The sequence below is a fragment of the Nelusetta ayraudi genome, unplaced genomic scaffold (genome assembly GCF_046127955.1).
Source record: "Nelusetta ayraudi isolate G7.1 ecotype Tasmania unplaced genomic scaffold, CSIRO-AGI_Nayr_v1 ptg000195l, whole genome shotgun sequence".
NCBI lineage: Eukaryota > Metazoa > Chordata > Actinopteri > Tetraodontiformes > Monacanthidae > Nelusetta > Nelusetta ayraudi.
In genome coordinates, this window is record NW_027466244.1 from 82,364 (window position 1) to 109,431 (window position 27,068).

The following is a 27,068-nucleotide window of genomic DNA, read 5'->3' on the forward strand; positions in this document are numbered from 1 at the left end:
AAATGCAAGCAATGTAATTTGAGCAAACTCCCCTTTATTGTTTAGCAGGAACATTTTGCTTTCTGATTGTCTGTCAGTCATTTCTTCACTATAATCTTAAAGTCCCGACAAAAGGCTGCGTTGTGTTGCACTGAGTTGTTGTGCAACTTGAAAAAAAAGCTCACAAAAATGATGCAAAAACTCAGTGTTGTGGACTGAACTCGGTTCAAACTGAAGACTGGGTTTGGAACGGCGGGCGCCTCCTCCCCCTCCTCCTCCCCCTCCTCCATTCCTCCTCCTCCTCCGTCAAGAGGCGGCTGATTAGCACAGAGACGGCCCACTCACAGACCCACACTCCGGGGTCAGGGATCCCCCCGAGCCCCGGCCCCTATCTCTAATAGTCATCTATTAAAATCACAGAGGGAAAACAGAGAGAAAAGCAGCTTGTCCAGGGCCGGCCCATTATTTTGTTACCTCTGGCAGACAGAGAGGCACCTGGGAAATCTGAGCTGACATTAACGGGCCGCAGCAGCCGGGCACAGCGACTCCAGCGCCTCCTCTGGCTAATTAGCCCCGTATATTACCAATCAGAGGAGCCTCGCTGCCAAACGCAGCGGCCGGCCAAGAAACATATTTAACTTCTTGGGCCAGAAGCTGGCAGTGGGAGCCGCTGCATCGCAGGGAAAAAATTCCAAGAGAATTAAAAGTCTGCAGTCGGGTCGAACCGGCCAGCATCTGACTTTTGTCTCTCACTCGCACACACACACACACACACACGCAGACACACACGCACACGGAGCAGTAGGCTGGAAAACGTTGTGAAATCTCAAAATATAACGTCACGTCACTGGGCAAAGGGGCCGCCAGGGGTCATCTCTCTCTCTCTCTCTACCCAGCATGCCGAGCAGCAGCTCAACTTTGACCGGCACACCCCTGGAATGTGTATTAAAAGTGTGTGTTTGTGTATGTGCGTCTTCACCATAGCAACACTAAATACACAGTTTGTGTATTAAAAATCATTCAAAATTAAACCATTAAAAATCCCAGGAACTGCCACTTATTATTATTATTATTATTATTATTATTATTATTATTATTATTATTATTATTATTATTTCTGGACAAGGACAACGTGTGTGGGAGAAGCAGCAGGTCGAGGCTCAACCCGGTCAATGCGTCACTTCCACCAGCAGAGGGCGGGAGAGCGACACGAGGGCGAGTCAGAGGCTTTTAACGGCTCACGCAACGAAAAGAAGCCCGCGGCTCGGACTAACATTTCATTGTTAGATTATGCGTGTTTTTCAACTTAAGTTCTGTGTCGTGTGTTTTGGTCACTCACAGTTCTGATGGTCCGGATTCTCTCCGGTGACTCATTGCTCTGCTGCTGCTGAATTGTGTCCCTCGAATCCAAATCCAAACTTCGGCAACAACAAAACCGCCGCCAGGATAATCAACCTTTCGAAACTGGTCCAAACCAGCGGAGAGAGGAAGGGACTCGTCGAAGTGGACGAGAGTCAAACCCAATTAAACTTCGAAACCGTCAAATGAAACCGCCGCCGCCGCCATTTCCCACCCGCACCGTCAAGCACACCTGTGCTAATTATTCGGGGGCTCGCGCGCCGTGAATCAGGCGATAGTACTGTGCGCCGGTTGTCTCCCGAACCACCACTAGATGGCATTAGACTTTTAGAAGATCGCTTCACTCTTCTGCTATGGTTGGACAAAAAAAAAAAAAAAACGAACGGATTTTGTGTTTTGTTTGTCAGAAAAAATAAAACATCGAACAGGGAAGTCAGCGTCATAGTTGTCTATCACACACACATGATTTTTAAGAAATTGTCAGCCTGACGAACAAAAGCGCTATTTTAAGATGCCGAAATGGAAAAAATATGAAACTTCCTCCGATGGTTTGCATTAGTCTTGAACAATATTAACAATATAAGTCAGACTTCCTCTCCTGTGATTTCAATCACATTTCTTGGAGCAACTCATTCTTACCTCACTCGACTAGCGCTGGCATGATGTGCGCAACAAAATCCAGTCTTCAGTGTTTTAATTCCAAACAATCTTTTATTGATTTTTAACAACAGCGCACGTTTAAAATTCATTGCACCACATTCTGATTATCAGATAATCTTCAAAGTTGTCGCCATTCGATTTTTGAGCAAACACGCAATATCACAGAAGCGAGTTCTAAACTGCTGCTGGCTAGGTTCGATCAGTCACGATTCCAGCTGATGACAATTCGGGTCGATGCCAGAAGGTCAGAGGTCATCAGGTTCTGGCAGGAGGAAACAATTAAAATAGGATTCGGAGAGTTTCAACTTTAATTTTTAACTTTAAATTAAAAATTTTCGACTTTTGAGATGAATATTACAGCATATTCAAGATTGTCCAAAACAAACGTCAGAAAATTATGTAAAATAATTTGTCAAAATAAATTATCAAAATAATTTGGAAAGGGGGAGGGGGGGTTCTGGCCAGGGCAGAAGTCTTGTAATGACCTCCAATCAAATATACATTCACTAATAATGATTCAGTGCAGTTTGACAGAAGATTCCAGTGATTCCAGCAGCTCAGCCCACTGCCGCTGAGGTCAAAGTGCATCGAAACAAAAAAAATAAAAAGTGCCAAGAGAGGATTTTCATTGAAGCTGCAGATTCCTGAAGGGAGTCGAGGTCACACGGCGAAGAATAAAAACACACAGTAGCCCGTGGGCGAGGTTCAGAGGACGCAACATGCTAGTAGGCATCATCGGACGCTGACATGCGAGGAGGAGGACGAGGAGAACGAGGAGGACGAAGAGGAGGACGAGGAGAACGAGGAGGAGGTGGAGGAGAGTAGGTGTTCAGCTGCTCTGTTGAACTTTTCTCTTCTGCTGGTAGCTGCTGTAATTGTTGCAAGCCTTCTGCATGTCGGTCAGGAAGGCCGCAACACCGCTCTGGATGACGACGACAGAGAGAGAGAGAGAGAGAGAGAGAGAGAGAGAGAGAGTTTTCAAAAGCCTTTTATTTTTTAGAAAGAAATTCAAAGATAAAAAAACAAATAACCAGGTAACCCGCAAAATAACTAAACTAATACAGAAAGAAATTCAATTCAAAATGTGGCAAAAGCAACTCAATATTTTTTTCGAAAACACAACATTTGTTTTGGGCACCAGATTCTGCCACATGATTTGTTAAACCAAAGACACTGAAATCACTCTTCAATCTGGCGCTTAACATGCATTGAAAAAAAGAAAACGTAGCATCAACACCAACTGAGTTTTCCACCTTTTTTCCAACTGAGGTAGAGAGCAATTTTTGCTTGGCCTTTGGCAAAAAATAAAAAAGTTGAAATATAATTTTTTTCTTATTTTCTTTTATACATATATATATATATATATATATATATATATATATATATATATATATATATATATATATATACGTTCTGACATTGTTTCTATGCTGGTATTTCCCCGCCAGCAGAGGGAGCTGCTGACAAGACTACCAGGCTCCGTCTGCAGCATCCACAGCCACTTCTCGGGATCCACATGCACTGAAAAACCCTGACTGCGTTTTTGCCGCGGTCTGTCATGTGTCACGGCGCAGAGCGCTGTGACGGCATCTGGCGCGTCCAATCAGAGAGAAGCTGCGTCTGAAAGCTCCAGCGGCAGCCTGCTCTCTCTTATTGGACGAGCCAAATGCCTTCAAGGAGCGCCGCGCCGAGCTGGCAATAAAACATTTTAATTCCAGCGCGGCTCGTTGCTCTTGCGCCGTCAGCTCGTACACAATGAATGGGCTTCTTTTCCAGCAAGGCATGCTGGGAGATGAACTGACTTATTACCTTTGCGGCCCAGTTGATCAGCCAGGCAGGAATCATCCCTCCAGGGTTGTCAAAGTAATTCAAAAAAACTGAAACCAGCAAAACAAACACACATTTTTTTAATATATTTTTTTTCTTTACAACACAACGTCTTCTCGCATCTCCTCCTACAAAGTCCCACCTCTGGTGCCGCCCTTTCCGTCACACTCCATGGCGACGCTCTGCTTGTAGTCCTTGACGCGCAGCACGCCGCTCTTCTCGGCGCACCACGCCGTCGCGTCGGCGGCGCTCCTGGCCAGCACCACCCGGATCCTCCGGCCGTCCACGTCCAGGTCTCGCCGCTCCCTTACGTACACGTACTGAGGCAGCGGCGGTCAGGGACCAACACAGCGTCTGGATTCACCCATAATCCCCCAGTACAATAGGAAGATTTGCTATGAATCTCGTTTCAGGTCGCAGTCGTCCGGTCAGCCGTTTTAAAGGCCTTTATTTTTGTATTGCGGTCTACGGGAAAAATTACTTTTGGGCCCATTGGATTTCTTTTTTTTGCTGCAGTACCTCGAGTGTCCACTGGGACAAATTGGTGCGCTGCTATGTTGCCAATGTGACACCCAGTTCTTATAATACAGCTATGGGATTCACTCTGCGTGTGTGTGTGTGTGTGTGTGTGTGTGTGTGTGTAGGCCAGAAGGATACGTCTCTGTTGGACAGAGGAAACGGGTATTTCACCTCCCAGTAGATGCTTTTCTGTCCGCTGTGCTCCTTCTCATAGAGCTCTGCGGAAGCAACACAATCAATCAATACAATTAAAACTACAACATCAACAATCGATACATAAAGGGCGGCTCCACCCCCAAGTCCCATACAATTGTTTGGTTCTGAGTGGAGCGGCTCGCTGATGGACACACACCACAGCTGGCCTCTCCATCAGTCAACAAACTACACAACAACTACACTCTCCGCAGGGACAAACACAAACACGCCCACAGGACAGACGGCGGTGAGGTGGCGAATGCTAACAGAGCTCAAGCTAAACAAACACCTGAATCACTGGAGCCAACTTCCAAAGCTTCCTGACTTGGCTCGGCTACGGGTAGCAACATAGACACCTAGTGGCTAGAGCGGGGTACTCTACGCTACAGGAATAATAGCCTTTTACCTGCAGGATGCTGGAGAGACGCATGCTGGCAACCAGTAAAACAATGTAAGGATGTTTAAAGATGAGAAACGTCAACAAGACGCACAGAAAGACCGACTCAACAGCGGACGGGACGGACGTCGCCTCAGAAAAACTGCTGCTGCTGCTGCTGCTGCTGCTGCTGCTGCTGCTTTCCAATTTACCTTTAGCGTATTGGTCCCAGTCTTTGCGATACGTCAGGTCCATGTAGACATCTGCACACAGATCCGGGGGGCAGGAGGGTAGTTCGCCAAACACCTTGTACTCGTAAAGGCCCGTCGCCTGAAAACAACACACAGGCAGCCACATGACCCCAAAAACCAAATCTCATCAATGTGAAGGAAAAGCACAACAAGTAGTCGTCTCAAATATGTACCTGAATCAACAAGAAAAACGAACCAACGTATCCACCTGAATGTTTATTGACATCAAAATGAGCTACTTTAAAGCTAGTTAATTAGTGGTAGTAGTAGTAGTAGTAGTAGTAGTAGTAGTAGTAGTATTAATAATAATAATAATAATAATAATAATAATAATAATAAATAAATAAATACATATTTCTAAGAACTGGGGAATGTGGACTTTCTTGGGAAAAAAGGCGTGTCGGCAGATAATCAGATAATACCGTTGGATTACGTCCAACTCGGGAATAATTACATCACGTGGTGCTCATTACCGGGAAGGAGGTGGAACCGCTGACTCCTGATAGAATCGCTGCAGTGGAAGTGGAGTCCGCAGCAAATGTCTATAATGAAAGACTATTTAAAAAATTCAGCGCCATTACGTGGCCTTACGTGTCTAATGACGCCGATCGGAAGGAAACTTCATCCTGAGTTCTTCCATGTAGTGAAACTTTTATAAACGCGATCGCGTATTTGGTTACCGGGACACAGGTCAATTAAAATGGGTCTTTTTGCAGATGGAATTTGGCTTGACTTGACTGGACTGCGGCGGTCTGTGTTCGGATCTCTCGCTCGTTTTCCCTTCCTTTTTCAGTTTCTTGAGTTTGACCACTCACAGTTGACACACTAACATCAGTCAACGTCACATCAATCCGCTGTGACAACGGATAAATTTGCTAAACTGCTAAACAAACTGGAAGCGACGGGATTTTCTCTCTCTTTTCTCTCTCTCTCTCTCTTTCTGAACCAATCGCTGGGCTTCCGGTTGCCGCTGTTGCGGCCGCCGTACCTTGTCGAAGAGCCGGTAGATCTTCACACCCATGGTCTCGGTGAAGAGCTCCCAGCCGCCGTCCAGCTGCGGCTCGTCCAGCTCCTTCCAGGCGAGCTGGAACTCCTCGTCCGTAAACAGCAGCGACATGACGGCTTCCCCACAGCTCCCACTCCGGCCAGCAGCAGCAGCAGCAGCAGCAGCAGCGGCCACCGCCGTCAAGCACAGGGGTTACCCGCACGCAGCGCTTCCGTTTGCGGCCCTCACAGAATAAAATACCCGGAAGTGTGAAGGGTGAGGGTTGTGTTGTGTTGGCGAAAGAGGGCAGAACGCACAGGTTCAGTGGTGGACTTTAAAATACACGTTCTTCTGAGATCACACGCATGACATGAATGTTTTAAAAGAAGTTGCATCACGCTGAGGTCGATGATCCGAGGAGCACCAAAGACCCCCATTCTGACATTCTGAGAGTCAGAATGCTTACAAATGTATTTATTTTACACAGGAGTAAAACTCAAACTTATCAGTTCATGAAATAAAAATATGATATTGACTGCATGTACAACAATGACAAGTCATTATTTAAAAGTAAAAAATAAAGTATTCCAAAAGAATAGGAAAAATGCCAACACTTGGAATTTTAATTCTATCAGCAAATTCACAAGGGAAATAAATATTCTAAGAAGCTCTTTTGTGCCAGCAGATGGACTCTGACCATTTATTTTAAATTCAAAAGACTGGCGCTCTGGGGGAATTCACGGCCCTGTCTTCAGCACAAAGGAAAGAGTCAGGAAGAGATTCCAGAGCGGACCCCTCTTCACCCCCAAACACACACACACACACACACACACACACACACACACACACACACACACACACACACACACCTCCTGTTTTGTTTGTGTGAGATGATCAGTGTTACACAACAGAGACAGACACGCAAAAAGAGATTCCTCTCATGTGGGGGAAACCTACAGCGTGGAGGCATTTACAGCGTGGACAACAGGTGTTGTGTAGTATATCCACCACTGTCGTAGGACCTTTTACACAATGCTGACAGCAGCCGCCACGTGTCAACTCCAACTCCATGTTTATCTAGATTCTGGATGTTTGTTAGGGGCAGAAAAAAAGGACCTTTCTGAGGTTGTCGTAAATGCCCGATGTGGTTCGTATGTTTATACCATGACATCAGTCAACGTAGATATTCACTGATGAATTACAAAACAAAACAAAAAAACTACCCACATCCTTGCAACTTGCCACCAACCTTTTTTTTATTTAGATGTCTTTTATTTTGTAATGCAGCGAGGGCAGCCCGTTTCCGGTTCGTGTCGGGCTTCACGCTCTTCGTCACATTTGGAACACTTGAAATAGTTGCGCCGGCCGGCCGGACGGAGGGATGGCAGGAGGGGCTCGATCTTCACGGACGGGACGCAGAGGAGCAGCAGCAGCAGCAGCGGCGGCGGCAGCAGCGGCGGCGGCAGCAGCAGCAGCAGCAGGACGCCCGAAGCAGCGCGCTGTTCCCCGGACCGCAGCGGCGGAGGAGGCTGTCCAGTCCCGGTTCTGGTTCTGGTTCTGAGGAGAAACATGGAGAACAGCTGTGAGGTGAGAGGAGCAGGGAGGAGCAGGGAGAAGAAGAAAGACAGTGTGCTGTTTGTTTGTCGTAGCGCTGTGAGAGACAAGTGAAGCCACTTGGGTGCAGTTTGAAGTGAATTCTTCCACCTGATTTAAAGGACCGCTTGTTGACCACTGTTGGTGACAGGAAAGTGGCGTGAAAAGACGTTTTCTTGTCCTTTACTTTGTTTTGTTTTTTCTCTTTTGCACATTTAGAACCATTCAAAACAACTTCAAACTATGTTTAAGCTCAGAAACTCCGGAAAGCAGCTGGAGGTTGCAAATGAAAATGAATACTTGCACGACATGTCATTGTACATCTGGACCAGACCTCCAGCAGTTGAGACTATTTCACAGCGTGTTCATGTGCAACGAGAATCGATTTTCATAATGTGATTCTGTTTGTAAACAAGGGTTTCCGAATCTTTATGGATTTGAAAATGCTTTTTATTGTTGAGTGTTGTTACAAAGCAATTATTGAACATTAAATTAATCATTTAAGTGTGGTTAAAAAATAACAATTTTTAACCTACTGAAAAAAAATTGAAACACCCTTAAATGAAACGCACAAACATCAGCAAAGCATCTAATGACACTTACTTTTGAAATACTGTTGGTAAAAGTTAGAAAAAGAAAATTCCCATGATTCCTCCAAGTATGGAAAGACCCTTGGAGGGGGGGGGGGGGGGGGGGGTTGGGCGGGAGGAGCCTGCTGGACGGCTCCAAAGTGTTTTCTTCTCCTCCCACCAACACGTGTTTCCAATGACGGAAAGTGGAAGCGACACCGTCCAGTCGGCTTATTGTCACCGAGAGCCGGCGGCCGGCGGCGCGGGTGGCGGGAGTCGTGCGTGTGCGTGTGTGTGTGTGTGTAGGGGTGGGGGGGGGCTTGTGAAATTGCTGGTGATTTCGTGGCTCCTCGCATTTCACGGAGCAGTTTGTAATGTCATATCCTGCGCTCTCCAGGGAATGTCTCAGCTCGTGCTGCGCTGAGGCCTTCTGCGTCATTCGGGCCCAGCCGGGTCAGCGGGAGGGGGTGAGGGGTGTGTGCGCGCGCGTGTGTGTGTGTGTGCGTGTGTGTGGAGGGGACGTGGGGGGGGCCTTAGGGGGTGGATGTCGGTGCCGATGATTGTGCAAAAGCATCAAGGGTGGCGGATGGGAATTGTGAAACCGCCGCCTTGAATCCTAACAAAAAGCATCTGGCAGCTGGTTGTGCAACACATTTCTGAATATTAACGGAGGCCTGTCATCTTCTTCTTCTTCTTCTTCTTCCTCCTCCTCGTCTTCTTCTTTTGCCTTCTTCCTTGTCTTCTTTCTCTTCTTCTTCATTGTCTTCTTCTTCTTCTTCCTTGTCTTCTTCGTCTTCCCGGCCCCGCAGGTCAGGAGGCTGTAGCCACCACGAGGAGCCGTGCCGTGATTGGTTCAACGCCCCTGCGATGCCAGAGGAAGCCGGCAAGGACGCCATGAAGACGCCAGCCGGACCCGAGAAGCCAGTCTGCGGTGGTAGCGACGGTGGCGAGCGGCCGCCGTGCCCTTCCACTGCCGTCAGCATCCCGCTAGTCAACGAGGTGCAGCTGACGGCGGCCACCGGGGGCGCCGAGCTCTCCTGCTACCGCTGCACCGTGCCCTTCGGCGTGGTGGTGCTCATCGCCGGCGTGGTGGTCACGGCCGTGGCTTACAGCTTCAACTCCCACGGCTCCACCATCTCCTACTTTGGCCTGGTGCTGCTGTCGGCCGGCTTGGTGTTGCTGGCCTCCAGCGCCATCTGCTGGAAGATGAGGCTAGAGCGCAAGAAGGAGCGGCGGCGGGAGAGTCAGACCACCCTGGTGGCCAACCAGAGGAGCATCTTCAGCTGAGCCAGACACACTTCCTGCTTTTCTGTTGTTGGTGGTGGTGGTTTGGTGGGAGGCGGAGGAGGACCAGCTGTGGGCAGATGTTGTGTTGGGAGGATTTTTAAAGCCTCTTGGGAGGGGAAAAAAAAAACCCAAAACAACTTCCAAGCATTGAAGAAACTGCGAGAGACTCGTTTGTCAAAGAGGAGCAGGCCGGGAACGAGGCCAAGAGGAACGCCGTTAAATCTACCGGTGAAGGATTGTGGGTAGAAGATCCAAGAAAAGAGGAAATATTGAGGACAGTGATTGACTGCAGCCGTAATCCAGCCGGATTATAAAATGTCCTTCAGGGAAAAACGGTACCCGATCCCAGAACTCTGCTTTTAAAAACTGGCCGATATAATTTGCTAAGACTGACAGAGAGAATATTTAACCTCTGGCACATGTTCTCTGAAGGCACTTTGATCATTATCACCATACTCTTGTTTTTGTATCGGTATCTATTAACTCTTTACAATAGGCGGGACTCGGTTTTGCCCATTTTATGGCAACTTCAACATTATCGCCATTATCGTTCTTGTTGTAACGTCAATGTATGAAAAGTTATGAAATGTCGAAAGCATTAGCGCTATTAGCTTTCGCTGTAATCGTTTGCATGTGTAAACTGTTAGCGGGACACCAGGAGGTTCAATAAACTCGCTGAAAGAATAAAAGACAAAAAATATGTTTTTGCTTTTAAGTTTTAAATAATCAATCATTTGTTTTCAACAGCTGACCCTTGGTAGTAACAGAGCCATCCGAAGACAATGGAAGTGCTCCTGGAATTGATGACTTTGCTATGACTCTTTCATAGCAAACTTGCTACGACCCCCTTAGCCAGCGGGCGATAATTATTTTTATTGCTGCGTCAGAGTAGTTATTCACCAGTTTATCCTTTTTTTTTAAGGCCGTTGGTGGGAGGGGCCACTCTGGAAGATGCACGGCAACTGCAGGAATGACGTGCCGAGTCAATCTACAGCGGTTTGCACGCTCGCGGCAGCTTCCAGTTCCTGTCACAGTCCAACCCTGGCTGTAGCTCTGCCTCCATCTCCTCGCAGGTCCAGTCCGGTTCTAACGGACTGGAGGAGATTTAGATTTGGGATTTTCCCAGATAGATCTTCGGATTTTGCTGTATAATCTTCAGAAAAAAAACGTTACACGTGTTTCCATCACATGTCCTTAGTGTCCAGGTGACCACCAAACATCTCGGCACCACACACACACACACACACCTCTACCGTGTTTGAAGGAGTAGCAGAAGGAAGCCGAACTCTCTGTGTTTGACCCCGCCGATGTTTAAAATAGCCTCGGACGAGGAGCCATATTTATAGGCAGCATTTGCGTTGCTATGCGTCCCGGTGACACCAGACACTACAACTGGACGACGTCCTTGCGTCAGAGGAGGAGAACCTCCGGCACACTTTGGGGAGATCTCCGTGCCACATACACAAACACAGACACACACACGGAGGCCTGCAGCGGTAAGTCAGCGCTGTGTGGACAGGACTCGCGACACGCTAGCTAGCCAGTTGGAGAACTGGTTTTGAGTGGATGAGGAGGCGGACAACCAACAACCACTGGACAGAAGTATATTTCTCTCATCCTGAGGGCCAGCGGTGGAGTCCCAGAGGGCGAAGCCCTCTCCTGGTTCTGGGGGTGTGGTTGTTGTACCAGGAGAGCTGTGATGAGTGTGTGTGTGTGTGTGTGTTATGACGACTAGAGGAAGAAGGAGTGGTGAAAGGGAGGGAGAATAGGCTTTTTCCCTCATATGTGGGGAATGCAGTGACAGCATGGAGACACGTGGCCAACGTCCCTCACGGCTGGTTGGGGCTAAAACCTGCCGAAAGTTCTCGGCGCCAATGTGACCGGCTGCCTGTCCATCGTTTGAATCCAAGACACTGACAGCTCGTAATGAGTTCTGCATTTTGGGGGGTGAGGAGGGGAAAAACAGCAAACCCAGCTGGACACAAGGAGACTGAACCAGAGCCAAGCCAATGTTCTCCTGGAGGAGGAGTCTGGCGTTGGCTTTGACCCTGCAGGTCCAGGTCGACCCGACCCCAGAGATGCCAGAGGTCACACACTGGGCACCTGCTTCACAAACAATACTTCTGATTTGAACTGGACACAATCTTTGAGATATTAGTCCATCTATGCTGCAAAGAATCCTCATTCTTCCTTACAGATACAGTGTTCTGTAGTCTCCATGTCCCTTTTAGATGTGTATTTGTTCACCAGAAATATAAAGCACTCTGAATGGCTTTGTTTAGAAAGGCGCTATATAAATTAAATTGGATTGATTGTTTGATTGGCAAAAATTCAAAACAATTCCAAATGACTTTCGGTGCACTCTGGAGGTGACCGTGGTGCCCTCCGTGGTCTCTCCACCGCACTGCCGGCCAACAGAGACGGAGGTCCAGAGGTTGGCGCTCCCCCGGTCACGCCTTTTTTCCACGGGACGCTGGAGGACGCAGAAGCTCTCGCCTTGACGCAACCAGAGTCAGCGGTCAGCGGAGACGGGACGCACTGCTCGGCCCGCCGTCCTTTCATGTGCTGCCAGCTGCTCAGAGGGCGTCGGCCCGGCCCGGGTTAGCCCAGCCCTCTGGTCCCCCAGGTGGCGTTGCCTAGGTCCGCTGTCAAGCGCTCCTCCTGAGCACTTCCTCCCATTTTCACAGTCCACCCCACGTCAACAGGACGATGGTGTCCAGGCCGCCCTCCAATACTTCAGGAGGCAAAAGTGAGGAAAATTTGGGAAGAAGAGGGAACATTGTCAAGTATCATCGGCGTAAAGCTTTACTCCACAGTTCCACACGCTCAAGGGCAACATTTCTGCTGTCACCGCTCAAAGATGAAACAATCCCCCAACAACAGCCACACGCTGTGTTTGACGTCGTCGCCAGTTTGTTGGGGTGAGTGTCAACGTGACGAGGTCAGGGCGGTGTGCAAACCTGCTGAGGCGGCACCTGGACTTTCCAGCAAAGCTGCTCTGATGGGGCCGCTTCTTCTCTTTGTTCCTTCGGCCTCTGAGGTGAAGCCTCCACTTCCTAATCCAACGCCCCTGAGTCACTCCCCCTCCAGCCCCTCCACACACACACACATGCACACACACACACTCACACAAACACACAAACACAACATCCGGTATTCATAGAAGTTCAGTGGTGGGAGCTTTTTAACACTCGGCAGCAAGTGAAATATGGCTTAATATGCTGATTAAAAACCGCCCGGAGAGTCTGTTTGTCAGTCCAGAACCAGACCAGGTCTTTCTTAACCTCGTCGCCATGAGTCAAAAGTCTGTGGTCAGCAGAAGAAGAAGAAAGAGGCGCAGCTCCCATCACGCATCAAGAATGATTGCGTCCATATGTGTCGGGGGAGGGTTGGGGAGAGTCTCTTCGTCTCTTTACGGGTTGCCTGTTTTGGCTCTTCCACTCATGACGCACGCACATTGCAAAGGCGGTCCTCTGGTGTGTCAGCGGCCGCCGCCCGGCCGGACTGATGAGACCCTGCAGGAGACTCCCGAGGCTCCGAGGCCGAAGCCAAAAGCTGTTTCTAATCTGCCGCCTCCCACAGCGAACACCGCACCGTTACATAAACGTCAGGCTGCAGGAGGCTGTTGGGCAACTGAAAGCTGTACTCTCCTTTCAAGCCCCGAGGAGCTTCTTTTTTTTTTTTCTTTGGAGACTTTCTCAACAACTGCTGCTCTCAGCGCTGATTGTTTTTCGCTGAAGCAGGATCAAAACCCGGTCACATTTCTGTTTATTAACCAAGGAAACGCGATCCACACATCTCTTTGGCCTCCTGAGGGCGCTGTGGTAATCAACATCGCATGCACCCGGGACAGTAATCAGGCGCGGAACACGGATTTCAGCAGGTTCCAGGAGGTTCGGTCTCCTCGGGCCTCCATCTGTCTTCTTCACGCAACGTCTTTGGCAAAGTGTGCAACTGAAGCCATGAAGACAGAACCGTCCCGACGGCCATTCAGCACACTCCCGAGTTAAAGAGCGAAACACAAATAAAAAGCGCACTTTCAACTTTGACAATCGTAATTTCACTCATAAAGTTTTTGGCCCACGTAGCAGGAAGCCAATGTTCAGCACAGAAGATTGACACAACGTTTTCACCTTTGTCCCTTGTTATCACACATCCACAGAAAAAGAATAGTTTAGTTTTCTTATTTTGGCCTCATTAACTATAAACAACAAAATAATGTATATTTGTTTGTGTGTCTCTGATGCAGGAAAACCTTTTGAAACACCAAAACAAAAAATTGGGAAACTGGGATTTGATCAAATTTAAGGATGTCTGACAAAAAAATCCAGGACTGTATTGACCTGGAAGAAAAGCCAGTTTATCTTAAGGTCGTTCACCTTAAAGATTGAAAGGGAAACTTTTCTTCAAAACATGAAAGGATGGAAGGATGCGTCCCGAACTCTCTTCCGGGTTGGAAAAGAAAAAGCAAAGTCAGTCAACACTTCATCTGCTGCCTCCACGGCGCTGATGTTGGCAGCTGTTCCTCCCGCAGCCCATAAATTAGGTGAATGATTTGAGTGGCCGAGGGAGGAAATGAGAGGGCGTGTCCGACATGCCCGCCGAGGTCGCTCAACAAACACAATGATGTCATGGGAAGTAGCTTCTTCACAACACTTGGTTTCCTTTTTCATGCCGACAGCTGAGCGAGCTGCTCCACGGTGTGCAGACTAAACTTTTTTCCCCCCTGCCCCTGAAAAACAGCCCGTCTTTTTTTCTTTCTTTCTTTCTTTTTTTTTTAAACGTGCAATAAAAGTTGCACATGTGCAGCTCCGTTTCCATCCGTGTCGAGGTTGCGAGGCTCCCATGATTGAAAACGAGTCACAGCACGCAAACACAGACAGATGTGCTTGGATGCCGTGACGAGTGCAGAGGTTTATTTGGAGTTCTGGAGTCTGATGACTCGACAGCATCACAGGAGGCCTCCCAGACCGGCAGTCCTGCTCGTTAAAACACGGCTTAACCGGTTCCACCAAAAACACGAAACCTTAACTTTTGGAAACACGATTAAGTTTTTCCTTATCAGGGTTCACTTAGGTTCATGTGTGTTTTCGGCCGCATCGGTTAAAGGAACAAATCAATCTAAAGTTTTTCCAGTTTTGTTAATGAATACTTATAATCTGTATGTTTGTTGAGTGCAACTGCAAACGTAAAGTCAGTTTTTGCTCTCTGCCCTACATGTGTGAAAGCTCGAGCTGCAGCAGGTCACCCAAACGTACTGAGGAAGTTCTACGGAAGAAGAGTTGTGCCGTCTTCTCCCAGCTGTTGACTGCGGAGCTGCTGCTGCTGCTGCTGCTGCTGCTGCTGCTGCTGCTGCTGCTGCTGCTGCTGCTGCTGAATGGAGGAAGCGGAGAACCCTGGGAGGAGCAGCTTTCCCACAGCCAGGAGAAGAGACACAAACAGCGGCTCGGTCAGGAAGGAAAGGGCTCTCTAGACCTTTGTCAGATCTGAGAGCCCCTCCACCTCAGCGGGAGGCCACCAGCACCAGGTGAGGTCAGAGAACCAGGTGGAGGAGCAGCAGGTCTCAGCAGAGTTTGGCCCTACGAGTCAATGATTTATCCGGACGTATCGTCCAAATGTCACGTGACTATGTGATTTATACATTTTTTTGCCTGAAATTGAAAAGTCACGTGCCCAGTGAGCCACTCACTGATAATCCAGCAGGGGGGGTTTTGAACACGTGCACCAGGAAACCAGGAGATCCAGCTAAAGTCAGGCTCTACTGGCTCCACTGGAACCTTTTCAAACCTCCAGTTTCACACTTCCGACTCAAACTGTTCTTGTTTTTGTTTTTTCTGCACGCGAAGCCGATTGTCCTGGTTTGCCTGCACCCAGTGTCGGGGAGGTTAGAGGGGTCGGGGGGGTCGGCGGGGCGGCGCAGCGGGAGCCTTCCTCAGCTGTCTGCTGCTTGCGTAACAGCACCTCCTCGCTGACCTCATGGAAACATCTCAGGAGACCCGGCGGAGACGAAGGATCGCATTCGCTGCAACGCCTCCCCACCGACCTCTGACCCCGCAGACTGGACTAAACACCTCTCTCCTCCTCCCCACCTCCCCGCTGTAGGAACCAGAGAGGCGGCCCGGCTGGATTCTCCAGCGGAGCGCAAAGACCACGCGGCCTGATTCTTCTGCACCAGCGTCTGTCTGCAGGTCCCGGCGGGGCAGCCGGACGCCTCGGCACCAGCGTCTGGCGCTGAGGAAGATCCATCAGTGAGATACGGGCAGGAGAAACCGCACCCAGCCGGCCGGCTGTACACACAGACAAACTGGATGACATCCTCTGGGCTAATCATTCTCCGAGGCTGCCACAACACAAACATCCCCAGGAGAGAAAAGCCTCGGCCTTCCTGCGGCCCGCTGCTGTTTTTAGAGCTCTAAATCTCGCCAGGAGTGACAGTCCATAAACTCTGGCCCGTCTTTGTCTGACTGAGGCTCCGTCCTGCCCGAGAGCCCAGCTCCAAAACACTCTCCCCTCTCATGCGACATCTCCGACTCGGTAAAGGGGTTGAAAAATTCAAATTCAAATTCATTGTTACATTAATTCATTGTCACTTGCAAAAAAAAATGGTCAGCCGGAAACAGCGAACGCCGGTTGTTTTTCACTGACTGCAAAACAACTGTTTACATGACAGAAGTAACTTAAACGGCTGAAGAAACCAAATCAAAGCGACGGTTTCCCCTCCTCATTTTGTTTTCTGTCTCAAAGTCTTCCAGAAGAATATAAAACGCTGATCTTGAGTCTGTCAGCACCGGCAAGACGGTATTATTATTATCTAGAAATGATGGTTTCAGGGCAGAATGGAAGCCTCAGTCGCTCACACAGCGCCCCCTGTTGGCCTGGTTTAGGACAGCACAAATGTGTTTGGTCCCTTGCTCAGCTGTCTTTGCTTCCCTTTCTTTTATACAATTATTATTTTGATTTTAACTTTGGAAAACAAACCTTGCCAGCTCTCCAACGTGTCTTTTTATAAAACTAACACACAAACTAACACACCAACTAACTCCTCTGGTCCACAGCATCAGCCTCCTTCTCTGACTCTCCTCCTCCAACACTTGACTCTTTTGCTAACGTTGCTAATTGCTGCCCTCCGCTGGCCAGAATCATTGCATACAAGAGCTCGCCGTTCTTCCGACAGAGTGAGTTTCCCTCCATTGTCAGGCATCAAGGCGGATTATAACCCCCCCCCCCAGGAGGAGTTTGCCGCTCGCTGATAATCCCATCAGTGATTCACAGATTTGCTAGCACACAACCATGAGAGTTCCCATAAAATTTGTTTGGGGAACTGTTGTCAACAAGTGGTGGATTTTTTTTATTTTTTTTTATTTTGAAAACAGTACGTCTCTCACCTTCACCTGCCTTTCATGAAGTGTCTAGCTTGCATGTTGGCATTTCCTTAGTGGCTTTGATGCCGGGGCTCCGTTTCGCCAGATGGCCTCCTCCCTCAATCCCCACTCACAATCGAGATTAAGATTACTCTCCACCCTCCAACACACACACACAAACACACATCCACTCAAACACATGTCAATGTCCTCAAATACGTCACATAGTCGTGTAATTAATGTACACTAGCTCAGAGAAGATGATATAACACACATTCTGTCGCAGCTACAACCAAGGCTTAAGTTATTAAAGGGAGCCATCGATCGCAGAGACGGCAGGGCGGGAGGAGCGGCGCGGATTAAAGTATTTTTACCACAAAGCTACGCATTCACGGCGCCGGTCTGGAAGCAGGCAGGCAAGCAGGCAGGCGAGAGGCAGAAGCCGAGCAGCGAGGATGGAGTGAGGACGGGCCGAGGCTGAAGAGGACCCACAGGCTTGTTCGGCGCAGCGCCACATCCGCCCTGAGGCCTACGAGGCTCCTTTCTCCCAGGCCTCGGGGAAGCCCAGCATGCAGACATCGCCATGGGCTTTCTGGAGAACTACCAGGAGATCGACCCGGTCACTCTGAACCTCTGCATCCTCATCGCCAGCTACGTTATCTTGCTCCTGGTGTTCCTGATATCGTGTATCATGTACGACTGCCGGGGCAAAGATCCCACGAAGGAGTACGCCCCGGATCCGCAGCCCACACAGTCTCCCATCAGGCTGGTGGTGATGCAAAGCTCTCCGGCTCCGGTGGCACGGTGGGACACGGCCAACATGATCACCACCTACCACGAGCCCACGCACTCGGACTTTAGGGAGAAAAAGAGCACGATGGTCTGAGGGACGATTCGGCGGACTCATCCTTGTACATACCCCATTTTTTTGTGCGTGGTTTTCTTTTGAGTTTTTGTATTTTTCTTTTTGACCTATTACCCCCCCTTTCACCTTGTGCTGGGACAATGTTAGGACTTGACCTACGGCGGAGCAGATTTGCACGGTAAGGGAGAGTGACGTGTCGGTGTTGTGTGTGTTGCAATCCTTCTTTATCTCCAAGCCAAAGCTGTAACATACCGTGCTGCCAAGGCTCTTCAAGCAAAGGCATACTAAAGATAGACTGTGCACTGTGGTGTTGACAGACAGACAGGCCAGGTTTAGAAATCAATACCAGAGAGATGTTATAATCAAGGAAAACAGGAATGATGTGAGTCCAGTTTTGCACTCAGGCAAACCGCTGAGACAAGAGGGGGAAACTCCACGACATCTTCGGACTTTGCTCTTGTTCTCCCACAAGATAAAAAATATTATCTCTGCTTGTATAGTCTTTAGAAATCAAAGTAGTCGTTGCTCGTGATTGGCTCCCATTCCCGGGTTAGTGTTCAACATTTGGTCAAGACTGTGGGCGAAGGGTAACCCCTTGCATAATTGGTGGAAGTGTGTTGTAAACATTTGCTGACGAGTGTCAGACAGCTGAGTAAACACAGTCGTCCCACCGGGTTCCCGTCCTGCACGGCCTCAGTTTGTGTTTGGAGGCGTCTCCTGCTTCTGACGTCTCCCTTTCGAAACAAAAGGGGTGGAGGGTAGATGAGGTTGACTTGTTCTATCACTAGGAAATGGGTCACTCTTTGAAAATCTGGTGGCCTTCATGGAAAGAGGAAACCATCTGCAGAAAAGATTAACGGTGACATTAGCTCACATTAACATTAGCCAGATAGTTGCCAGGACTAAAGTGTACTGTAGCATCAAGGCTCACTGGGCCAGCAGTGCAGTTAGACAACACAAACAGCTGTTGCAGTTTAGCTTTCTGTTTGTTCTTACTGTTGTTGTGTTATTTTTTTTTCTTCTCATTATTGATGACCCTCTCTTTAAAACTGACTTAAACCCCGACTCGAAGATTCTGAGTGACCGGACTACCTGATGGGCAGTCAACTAGTTGCTCACCTTGAAGAGAATTTCTACTCCACAGTGTTATTACGAGGCTGGTCCAGCACCTGCGAGAGTGACATCTCTACAGGTCCGGTCCGGTTTGTTGTGGCTTTATGCTGCAAAAGGAGGGTATTTTATCCAATTTTGATTTTCAAAAAGCCACAATGCAGGAAATCATTAAACGGCCCATGCACTGACAGGGTGCAAGTTAAAATCCCACTGGCTGGAACAATGAGTCGTCTCCCATACACACTGCCTACCTATCGTTTCCACTTATATCGATACAATGTCTCTCGATCATCATATATAAATTGAGGCTTGTGCTCACTTCCTATTGCTCCCTTTCCCAAACCCAGATCAACAGGTCACAAGTTCAAAATGTGCTTTCAGGTGCAACCAAGGCTGTCAGTTAACATCCGACCGGGAACCACGTGTTTACCCGGGTGCAGCACAAAAAAGGATAAAGTTCCAAACAAATTGGGTCGTTTTGAAACCATATTATCATTTAGTCCAATCATGGAACATAAATTATCTCACTTCCTACCATCAGGCACCAACAATCCCTTCCATTCTTGCCAGGAAAATGGGCGATGCTCATTAAAACGCAGACTCAATAAAGACACCATCCAAAACAAGTCCTACCACTACCACACCAACAACCCATTCATTCATTCCACAATTTTAGCAACGTCCAACCAACAGCTGTTCTAGACCTGCATGCGTCTCCGTCTGTCTGCAGTCAAGTACCATCAACTCAGACCATCGGATCTGTCAGAATGTGCCATCAAAACCTCTTTGGGCGAGTATCAACCCAACAGCCGTGCTAAATAAGGAAACTGGACTCTAAATCTGTGATAATATTGCGTTGAAGTGCGAGTGGTATTATTGTGAGGGAACCTCGCGTGTAACCCCACGCTGTAATCTGTGGCGAGTCAGACTGATTAGCCGTCCTGTCAGAGGGTCTCAGGAGAAGAGCAGCGCCTTCTCACCTGCCAGGCAACTTGGTCAAGTTTTCCTCATCCAGTGGAGATACTTGTTGACCAAAACCCACTGAGATTGGTTGACTCTGTACGTTCACTCATCTCCTCGACCATCAGGGTTTTAACCTCAAAGTTCATGGTGCTTTCCTCACCAAAACTTGTTTTGCTGACTCAGCTTTATGAAAACTACCTGCGCCTCCTGGAAGTCACAGTGCTAACAGAACTCACATAGGGTCGCAGGCACCAGAGAAGTACCTCTATGTCAGTTGATGAGGGAGCTTTGTGCTCCGCTAGCTGATTATTCAACAGATTGTGATTACAGCTCTCGGCTGCCAGCGCTCAGCAGAAATAGAATCTCACAGCTCTGAGAACTGCGTTGGCGAGGATGGCCAGAAGCGCCGACAGAGCTCGGGTAATCCTGCCGCTTTCCCCGAAATGGAAATGGAAATAAATCACACTGAGGGATAAAATCCAGAAATGTGAGTCTATTTAAAAATAAAAAAAAAACACCACGGGAAAGTAAGTGACCATCTTGCCAACATGAAAGTCTTTCATAGACAACAGGTTGCAGATTGAAAGACATTTTCCCTGGGGTTATGACCGACATCAGTCAAGTTAATCTGAGTTACCGAGGAATATTTTTATCTCCTTGCTGGCTGGCAAGAAAATGGTTCTTCCTCTCGGTCAACTAAGTGGACACGGACCAAACTGAAACTGTGTGTAAGACAATTGATAAGATCCTTCCTGTCACTTTGGCTTCAGGATCTCTTGGTGCCGACATTTATTTATTTGCAATGTTGTGTTTCTGTCCAGAACCCCATGTGGTCAGTCACACAGCTCCGTGTCGTAAAGCAGAATTAGTGGCCCAGATTGCAGGTTGTAATTTCAGAGGTAAACATGTCGGTGTCACAGCGAGGGCCACACAGCGGCCAGAAGCAGCACGACCAGGTGGAGCAAGGAGACTTTGTGCAAGTCACAAACATCTAATCTGACCTCGGTTTACCTCAGATTGAGTGCTATGATATTTTTAAATCGGTTCATGGCACCAGCTGCAGTGTTTTCAGAGTCAGGATAAGAAAACACGCTGACGGGATGATTTAGTGTGGTTTAATATTCATTTTGATGCTTTTAAACAATTGAGACAACCCAAATCTGACCCATATTCAATCTTCAAACAAGCAACTCTGTGCACAGAATTTTATGATACACTTTTGGTTGGAACCAGGTTTCAGTGATTTGAATGTATCCTGGACGAAAGGTCAAAAGTGGGCAAGTGACATTGATTTCCTCACCGGTCAACTGGTGCTAAACTAGCCGGGGTCAGGCATTCAGGCATGAAACAGTAAACCAATTACGAAGCTGTTTAACACCGTGTCACGTGTGTACATAAAGCTTCTTTCACTCCGAGGGCACTACCACCCACGTCTATCCTGTGGAAGTTGTGATAAAACCTGGATGTTTGGCCTCAGCTGCCCACTGATGTGTTTACGGCGGTTTGGAGGCGACGCCCAGGGTGGTAATCACAACTTGCTTCGCGTCCTTCAAAAATATCTCTGCGACCAGTTGAGTGCAGGTTTTTGACACTGACATGGGGTCAGCATGCGTGCAGTGCTCGAGTGGCACCAAAGTCGTGTGAAACTACATAATCACATCTGACCTTCGATCTCGGCACGTAAGACGGGGGTCTTACGTGGCTAATGGGATATCTGGGATATTGTATGAAGGTGGCGGCCAAGTTGGGGTGAGAGCTGAAGCTTTTACTGATAAAGTTTCACTAGCAAGGGTGTCTGTCATTATGAATGTTTTAGTCTGGTTACCATCTGTAGCAACATACTAGCATCTGGGTAAAGTCCAGATCCTGGTCCAAATAAATCTGAAAAAGATATCCAGTGAGGTTTGGCTCGTTCAGATTCGTCTCTATCTTTTGGAGGATTCTGTTTGGTCTCCCGCTGGTCCCTTGGGACACTTACGCACAACCATCCTCAAGAGGTACAGGAGTAATATTACAAAAGAAAATAATGAGAAAACATCCAGCAAGCTGAAGTTCTCAGGACTTGAAGATGCCAGAGGTCAGCGGAAAGTGGCTCGACTGGTTCCAGATCACAGAACGGCAACAACACCATTCGGACTCCACATCCCGCCTGACCATGGTCCTTTGGGACTTGGTGTCTCGGGAACTATGTCAATATGGACCTGAGGATCACTTCCAGAACCGTGTTGCATCGATACCACAACGAATGCAAGCAGTTCTGAAGAGACAATGGAGTCCAACTAGGTACGAGCAAGGCGGACCAGATGAGGCGGCAGTGAGCGTACTGGGGCAACTGGTTGCATGTTTGATCCGTGTGAGTCAGTTGAGTCAAACTGCAATTACAGATCATGGAAGCAGCAAATAAGAAGTGAAGTCAGTTCACCTTGCGGCACATAGATATCTAATGAGCTCAAGATCCATTTTGCTTCCCTACCCAGTAACAGACACAAGGTGTGAAGTAACAGGGCAGCTCCTGTGATGTAGGGAGCAAAACTCCATCCGCGAGCAAACAGACGAGGCCATTAGTGCCGTCAAGACGGCTGCCTTCACGGCCAGGGTTCAAGTGTCTCCTGAACCCTGCTGGCTCCTAACAACCGCTACCTGGAAAATCCTCGTGTTGGCAAACCAATAGTTCCGTCCACATCTGAGATGCTCGATGTTGTGGTGTTGGCCCCAACGGTTGATCTTCGTCCTGCTTATATAAAAGCCTCAGCGTCATATGAGAGAGTCGCTGATCAACTTTCAGAGTGCTTATGTAACCGAGCTCTTAGAGCCGTTGGGGATGAAACGCTTCGGGTCATCTGTGACACTGAGCAGTGATGATGAATAGCACCGTATTGAAAAAAACAAGTAAAACCTGTGGATCATCTGCAGACGTACAAGGAACTGTTTGATTTAAAAAAAAAAAAGAAGAAGAAGCTTCCATTTACTAAATTTCTTGCTAACGTGCGTATGTTGGCACAAGTGGTTAGTCTTGTTTGTTGGCCTCTTTTTGCCTCTCTCTCACTCTCCCTCTCACACACACACACACACACACACACACACACACACACACACACACACACACACACACACACACACACACACACACACACACACACAAAGTAGACAAAACATTCATGGCAACGACTCAATGTTCCTGAAATTGTTTCAACCCCATTGTATAGAACATCATGCCTAGCACTTGATAGGCCATTGGCCGCCATAGCTCACTTCCCATTGGCTGTGCAGGCGAGCGGCTCAGCGGGAAGCTGGCCGTCACTGCACCGGCGCCGCAGCGACTCTCACGGGCGTCCTCGGTGCTTGGACCCGGTACTCATGGACACTTCCGGTTCCCGGGCGACGAGCCAGTGAGCCGCTGCTGTGGCAACAGGATGTTGTTGAGGAAGAGACTGAAACCGGTTCCTGTCACGTCGGAGCTTTAACGCCGCCGGTGCCTTTTAGTAGTCGGGGTTAGCGCGCGGCTAATGCTAAGAAGGCCTTCCGTTTCCGCCGGCACGAACTTGACGCTGTTACGTGTGTGTTCATGTGTGTTGCTTGCCTGCTTTTGTTCGCCGATTCATTGATTCGGTCGCGGTCCCGGTGTGGAGTTCGGCTGCGGGGATGAAGAGCGGAAACAGCTTCCACAGGTGGGTGAAGGAGGAGAAAGAGCCGGAAGTGCTGCTCTTTTCACGACCCAAATGACCGGCTGCTCTCGTCATAGACGTCGTGTTATTGTGTTATGACTCGGCCGTCCGTGGACTCACACGGTCTGCTCCGCGGTAGTGGTACTAAAAGTGTTCCTGTGGCAGCGCAGACGCCTCGCTGGAGGACCGCGCCTTTATTTTAACAGTAATTCCAATGGAGTCTGGTGGAGAAATTGTTCCGACTCCTGTTGCTCAGCCGAGCAACACGAGGGGTCGCAGCTCGCTTCTTTCTCTCCAGGAACAAAACTTCTTCTTTTTTTTTTTTTACTTCCTCTTCCTTAGCTGAGCAGAATAAAATCCTCTTATAACTAGTATCATCATTATTTCACTCGCACATTTTCCATCGGATGCTGCTAATCCGATGACCGAAGCTGATTTGACTTCCTGTCACGCAGTAATAAGACTGTAATATTCTCCTGTAGCAAGTTGTGTGACCTTTCTTTTCTAATGAAGGGAGGGAGTTCCTATTAATATTGTTGTTGTTGTTGTTCTTTGGGGTTCTGGGGTTACACCAGGAATGGTCAAACTATGGCCCGGGGGCCATCTGAAGAAAAATCAGCTCCAACTATCGGGCTTCTGTCTCCTCTGAGGTCAACACTGATGTTGTTGAGATCACCAGACTCACGTGGATGTTTTTGCAGGTTCATGAACAGACGAGCCGCCGCTAACTGTCGCTACCAGCCCACCTGCTATGAACACGCTGCTAACTTCTACACCCATGCGGTGAGGCTTCACCCTCCACTTCTTCCATGGCACTTTTTCTTTCTTAATACCTCTGTGTGATGATGATGATGATGATGATGATGATGATGATGATGATGATTGTTGGTTTTTTTCTCGCCTGACCTCAGCTCCTGGTGGTGCCGGCCTTCGTGGGCATGTCGCTGCTGCACCGCCTGTCGGACACGGGCTGGGAGCGGCTCACCGCCTGGGTGTACGGCCTGGGGCTGTGCGCCCTCTTCCTGGTCTCCACCGTCTTCCACATCATCACCTGGAAGAAGAGTCACATGAGGTGAGGGCGCCGCAGCTCCCGCATCCCCGACTTACTTCCTGCCTTCTGATTTACATTTCAACAGTAACCTTTTTTTTTCCATTGGCTGGTAATACATTTAAAAATTAAATAGCAACAATAAACCAATTAAGTCAAGACATCATTCAACAAATGTCCTGTCCCGATTGAGCACAGCATTCTGGGATATGTAGTTTTAGTGGTACATAATACTGGCAGTCCAGCTCTTGTTACTCTGCGGCCTAAATCTGGCCCGCTGGCCAGAGTTTGACCCTTATGCTTAAATCCATCGCAAATCCTTTTCCATTTATTATTCCCTCGCTCTGTTTTACACGTTTGCGTTTTGTTTTTCTAGCACAAGAACTTAGTTCTCCATCACCTTGACGTGCTCAAATGCTAACGGGCTAGCAGTAGTGACGTGCTGTGTGTGTGTGTGTGTGTGTGTTGCAGAGAGGTGGAGCACTGCTTTCACATGTGCGACAGAGTGGTCATCTACTTCTTCATCGCTGCCTCCTACACACCCTGGTGAGCACAGTTGGGCCGGGCCGGGCCGGCGAGGAAGCCGCCACCAAACTGTCCTTGATGCCAACATTGGTTGGTTTGTTTTATCCACCCTCAGGTTGAACCTACGCGAGCTCGGCCCACTGGCCGCAAACATGCGCTGGTTCGTGTGGCTCATGGCCGCCGCCGGAACCGTTTACGTCTTCAACTATCATGAAAAGTGAGTTCAGCCCTGGACCAGTTGCACTTGCACTTGCAGTTGCAGTTTCAGCAGAGTTATGCAAGACTCAACAGCGTTATTTTCTCACATGCTCAAATGATGTGCAGTGAAATGTAAAAGTGGCAGTGCTACCCAGAGATTGTACAAGGAACAATTTCAAATCACACCATGGACAATCAGTTCTTTTTATAATAGAAGCACACTATTCACAAAGTCACGTATATATAAAAAAGCATGTGGAGAGTTGAAGCAATGACGAACGAGACTACAGTGACTGAAAGTATGCACAGTGTCTCAGTGTTATCCGAGTGTTTGCTGGTGACTTAGCGTCGTCTCCGTGTGTTTTCTGCAGGTATAAACTCGTCGAGCTGGCCTTCTACTTGACCATGGGATTCTTCCCCGCGTCAGTCGTGACATCCATGGTAAAATATCGCAACTTCAATTTCCGTCGCCATTCTTCCGTATAATAAAAAAAAAAAAAAATCCTGCTCCGCTCCCCTCTAGTGGTGACAGCGGGTATAGCAGGACTCGAAACCGACAACATCTCAAATACGCAGTGGACTGAAAGTTAAAACGTAGACAAAGTCCCAGGCGAACGATGATATTTATTGGAAAAAAATCCTCCTCCAGACTGAACAGTGAAGCTTTTTATATGGAGCCAAGCAAGTTTTGCTTCAACCTGAATATGGAACAAGCTAAGTTTGATATTGCGCAAGAAATGACTTAATTTCGTAGTGATTTTGTATTGGCCTCCCGGGCCAAATCTGGCCCCCATGCCAGAGTTTGACAGCTACGGACTCCGTGCTGATTGATTTTTCTGGCCCCCCCACCCCCCGCAGAGCAACACCGACGGCCTCCACGAGCTGGCCTACGGCGGGCTCATCTACTGCCTGGGCGTCTTCTTCTTCAAGAGCGACGGCATCATCCCCTTCGCCCACGCCATCTGGCACGTGTTTGTGGCGCTGGCCGCGGCCGTGCACTACTACGCCATCTGGAAGTACCTCTACAAGGCCCCCGGCGCCGACGCCTTGCTGGGGTCGTGACGACCCGCAGTCCGCCCGGCGACCGACAGCCCGGCGACCGACCACTCACTTCTGAGAGAAAAGTTTACACCCACAAAACGGCGGCAAAAATTGTTTACCGCAGAGTAGTTTTTTGCGCCGCTGTTTTTGTGGTTTTGTTTTTTTTTTTTGTACAAGTTTTCTCAGCAGGTGGGGGTGGTGTGGTGTGGGGTGGTGGGTGTGGGGGGAATGGGGTGGGGGTGGGGGGGGGTTTGGAGTTTTTAAACCGACAGAGCCGCCGCATTTCTCGTTTTTTGATACCGGTTGACTGGTTTTTATACCGAGGTGAAGCCACATTCCACATTCCGAGGGTCCGAGTCAGTCCACCGTCATTGTCAGGGAGGAAACCAAAGAACAAAAAAAAAGAGAACAAAAATAACAAAAATCTGCCTAATTTTCACTTTCTAAGTTTCGCCATTGGTGGTTTTTATGTGAATAAATGTTTGTGTGAGTTTGGCGCTGCCGCCAACATGTGGACGGCCTCGAACCTGTGCAGTGCATTCCTCAACGACTCCAGCTGTCCTCACTTTTCACCTCTGGTTTTTCTTGTGTCTGTCTTGCGCCCCCTGCTGCCGAGCTGCTGTCACTGAGCGACTGACGGCATTTTCGCTGTGTGTGTGTGTGTGTGTGTGTGTGTGTGTGTGTGTGTG

The 27,068-nt window shown here is 48.6% G+C and overlaps 4 protein-coding genes across 4 annotated transcripts; 3 read left to right on the top strand and 1 right to left on the bottom strand.

Moving 5' to 3' along the window:
• Positions 1 to 2,029: 2,029 nt before the first annotated feature.
• pctp (phosphatidylcholine transfer protein) lies at positions 2,030 to 6,485 on the bottom strand. The gene is made up of 6 exons (XM_076015772.1): positions 6,155 to 6,485; positions 5,128 to 5,245; positions 4,483 to 4,562; positions 3,968 to 4,145; positions 3,808 to 3,875; positions 2,030 to 2,920 (listed from the first exon to the last, which is right to left on the bottom strand). Exons 1-6 carry the CDS (start codon positions 6,281 to 6,283, stop codon positions 2,828 to 2,830), a joined length of 666 nt encoding a protein of 221 aa, XP_075871887.1. The 5' UTR covers positions 6,284 to 6,485; the 3' UTR covers positions 2,030 to 2,827.
• A 258-nt stretch (positions 6,486 to 6,743) lies between these two features.
• Positions 6,744 to 10,301, top strand: tmem100a (transmembrane protein 100a). The gene is made up of 2 exons (XM_076015774.1): positions 6,744 to 7,738; positions 9,123 to 10,301. Exon 2 carries the CDS (start codon positions 9,181 to 9,183, stop codon positions 9,598 to 9,600), a length of 420 nt encoding a protein of 139 aa, XP_075871889.1. The 5' UTR covers positions 6,744 to 7,738; positions 9,123 to 9,180; the 3' UTR covers positions 9,601 to 10,301.
• Positions 10,302 to 17,179: 6,878 nt separating this feature from the next.
• Positions 17,180 to 17,940, top strand: LOC142881467 (small integral membrane protein 36-like). Its single transcript, XM_076015764.1, has one exon. It carries the CDS (start codon positions 17,545 to 17,547, stop codon positions 17,845 to 17,847), a length of 303 nt encoding a protein of 100 aa, XP_075871879.1. The 5' UTR covers positions 17,180 to 17,544; the 3' UTR covers positions 17,848 to 17,940.
• Positions 17,941 to 23,147: 5,207 nt separating this feature from the next.
• mmd (monocyte to macrophage differentiation-associated) lies at positions 23,148 to 26,591 on the top strand. The gene is made up of 7 exons (XM_076015765.1): positions 23,148 to 23,570; positions 24,269 to 24,350; positions 24,479 to 24,639; positions 25,087 to 25,161; positions 25,256 to 25,357; positions 25,710 to 25,779; positions 26,197 to 26,591. Exons 1-7 carry the CDS (start codon positions 23,545 to 23,547, stop codon positions 26,398 to 26,400), a joined length of 720 nt encoding a protein of 239 aa, XP_075871880.1. The 5' UTR covers positions 23,148 to 23,544; the 3' UTR covers positions 26,401 to 26,591.
• The last annotated feature ends 477 nt before the right edge of the window (positions 26,592 to 27,068 follow it).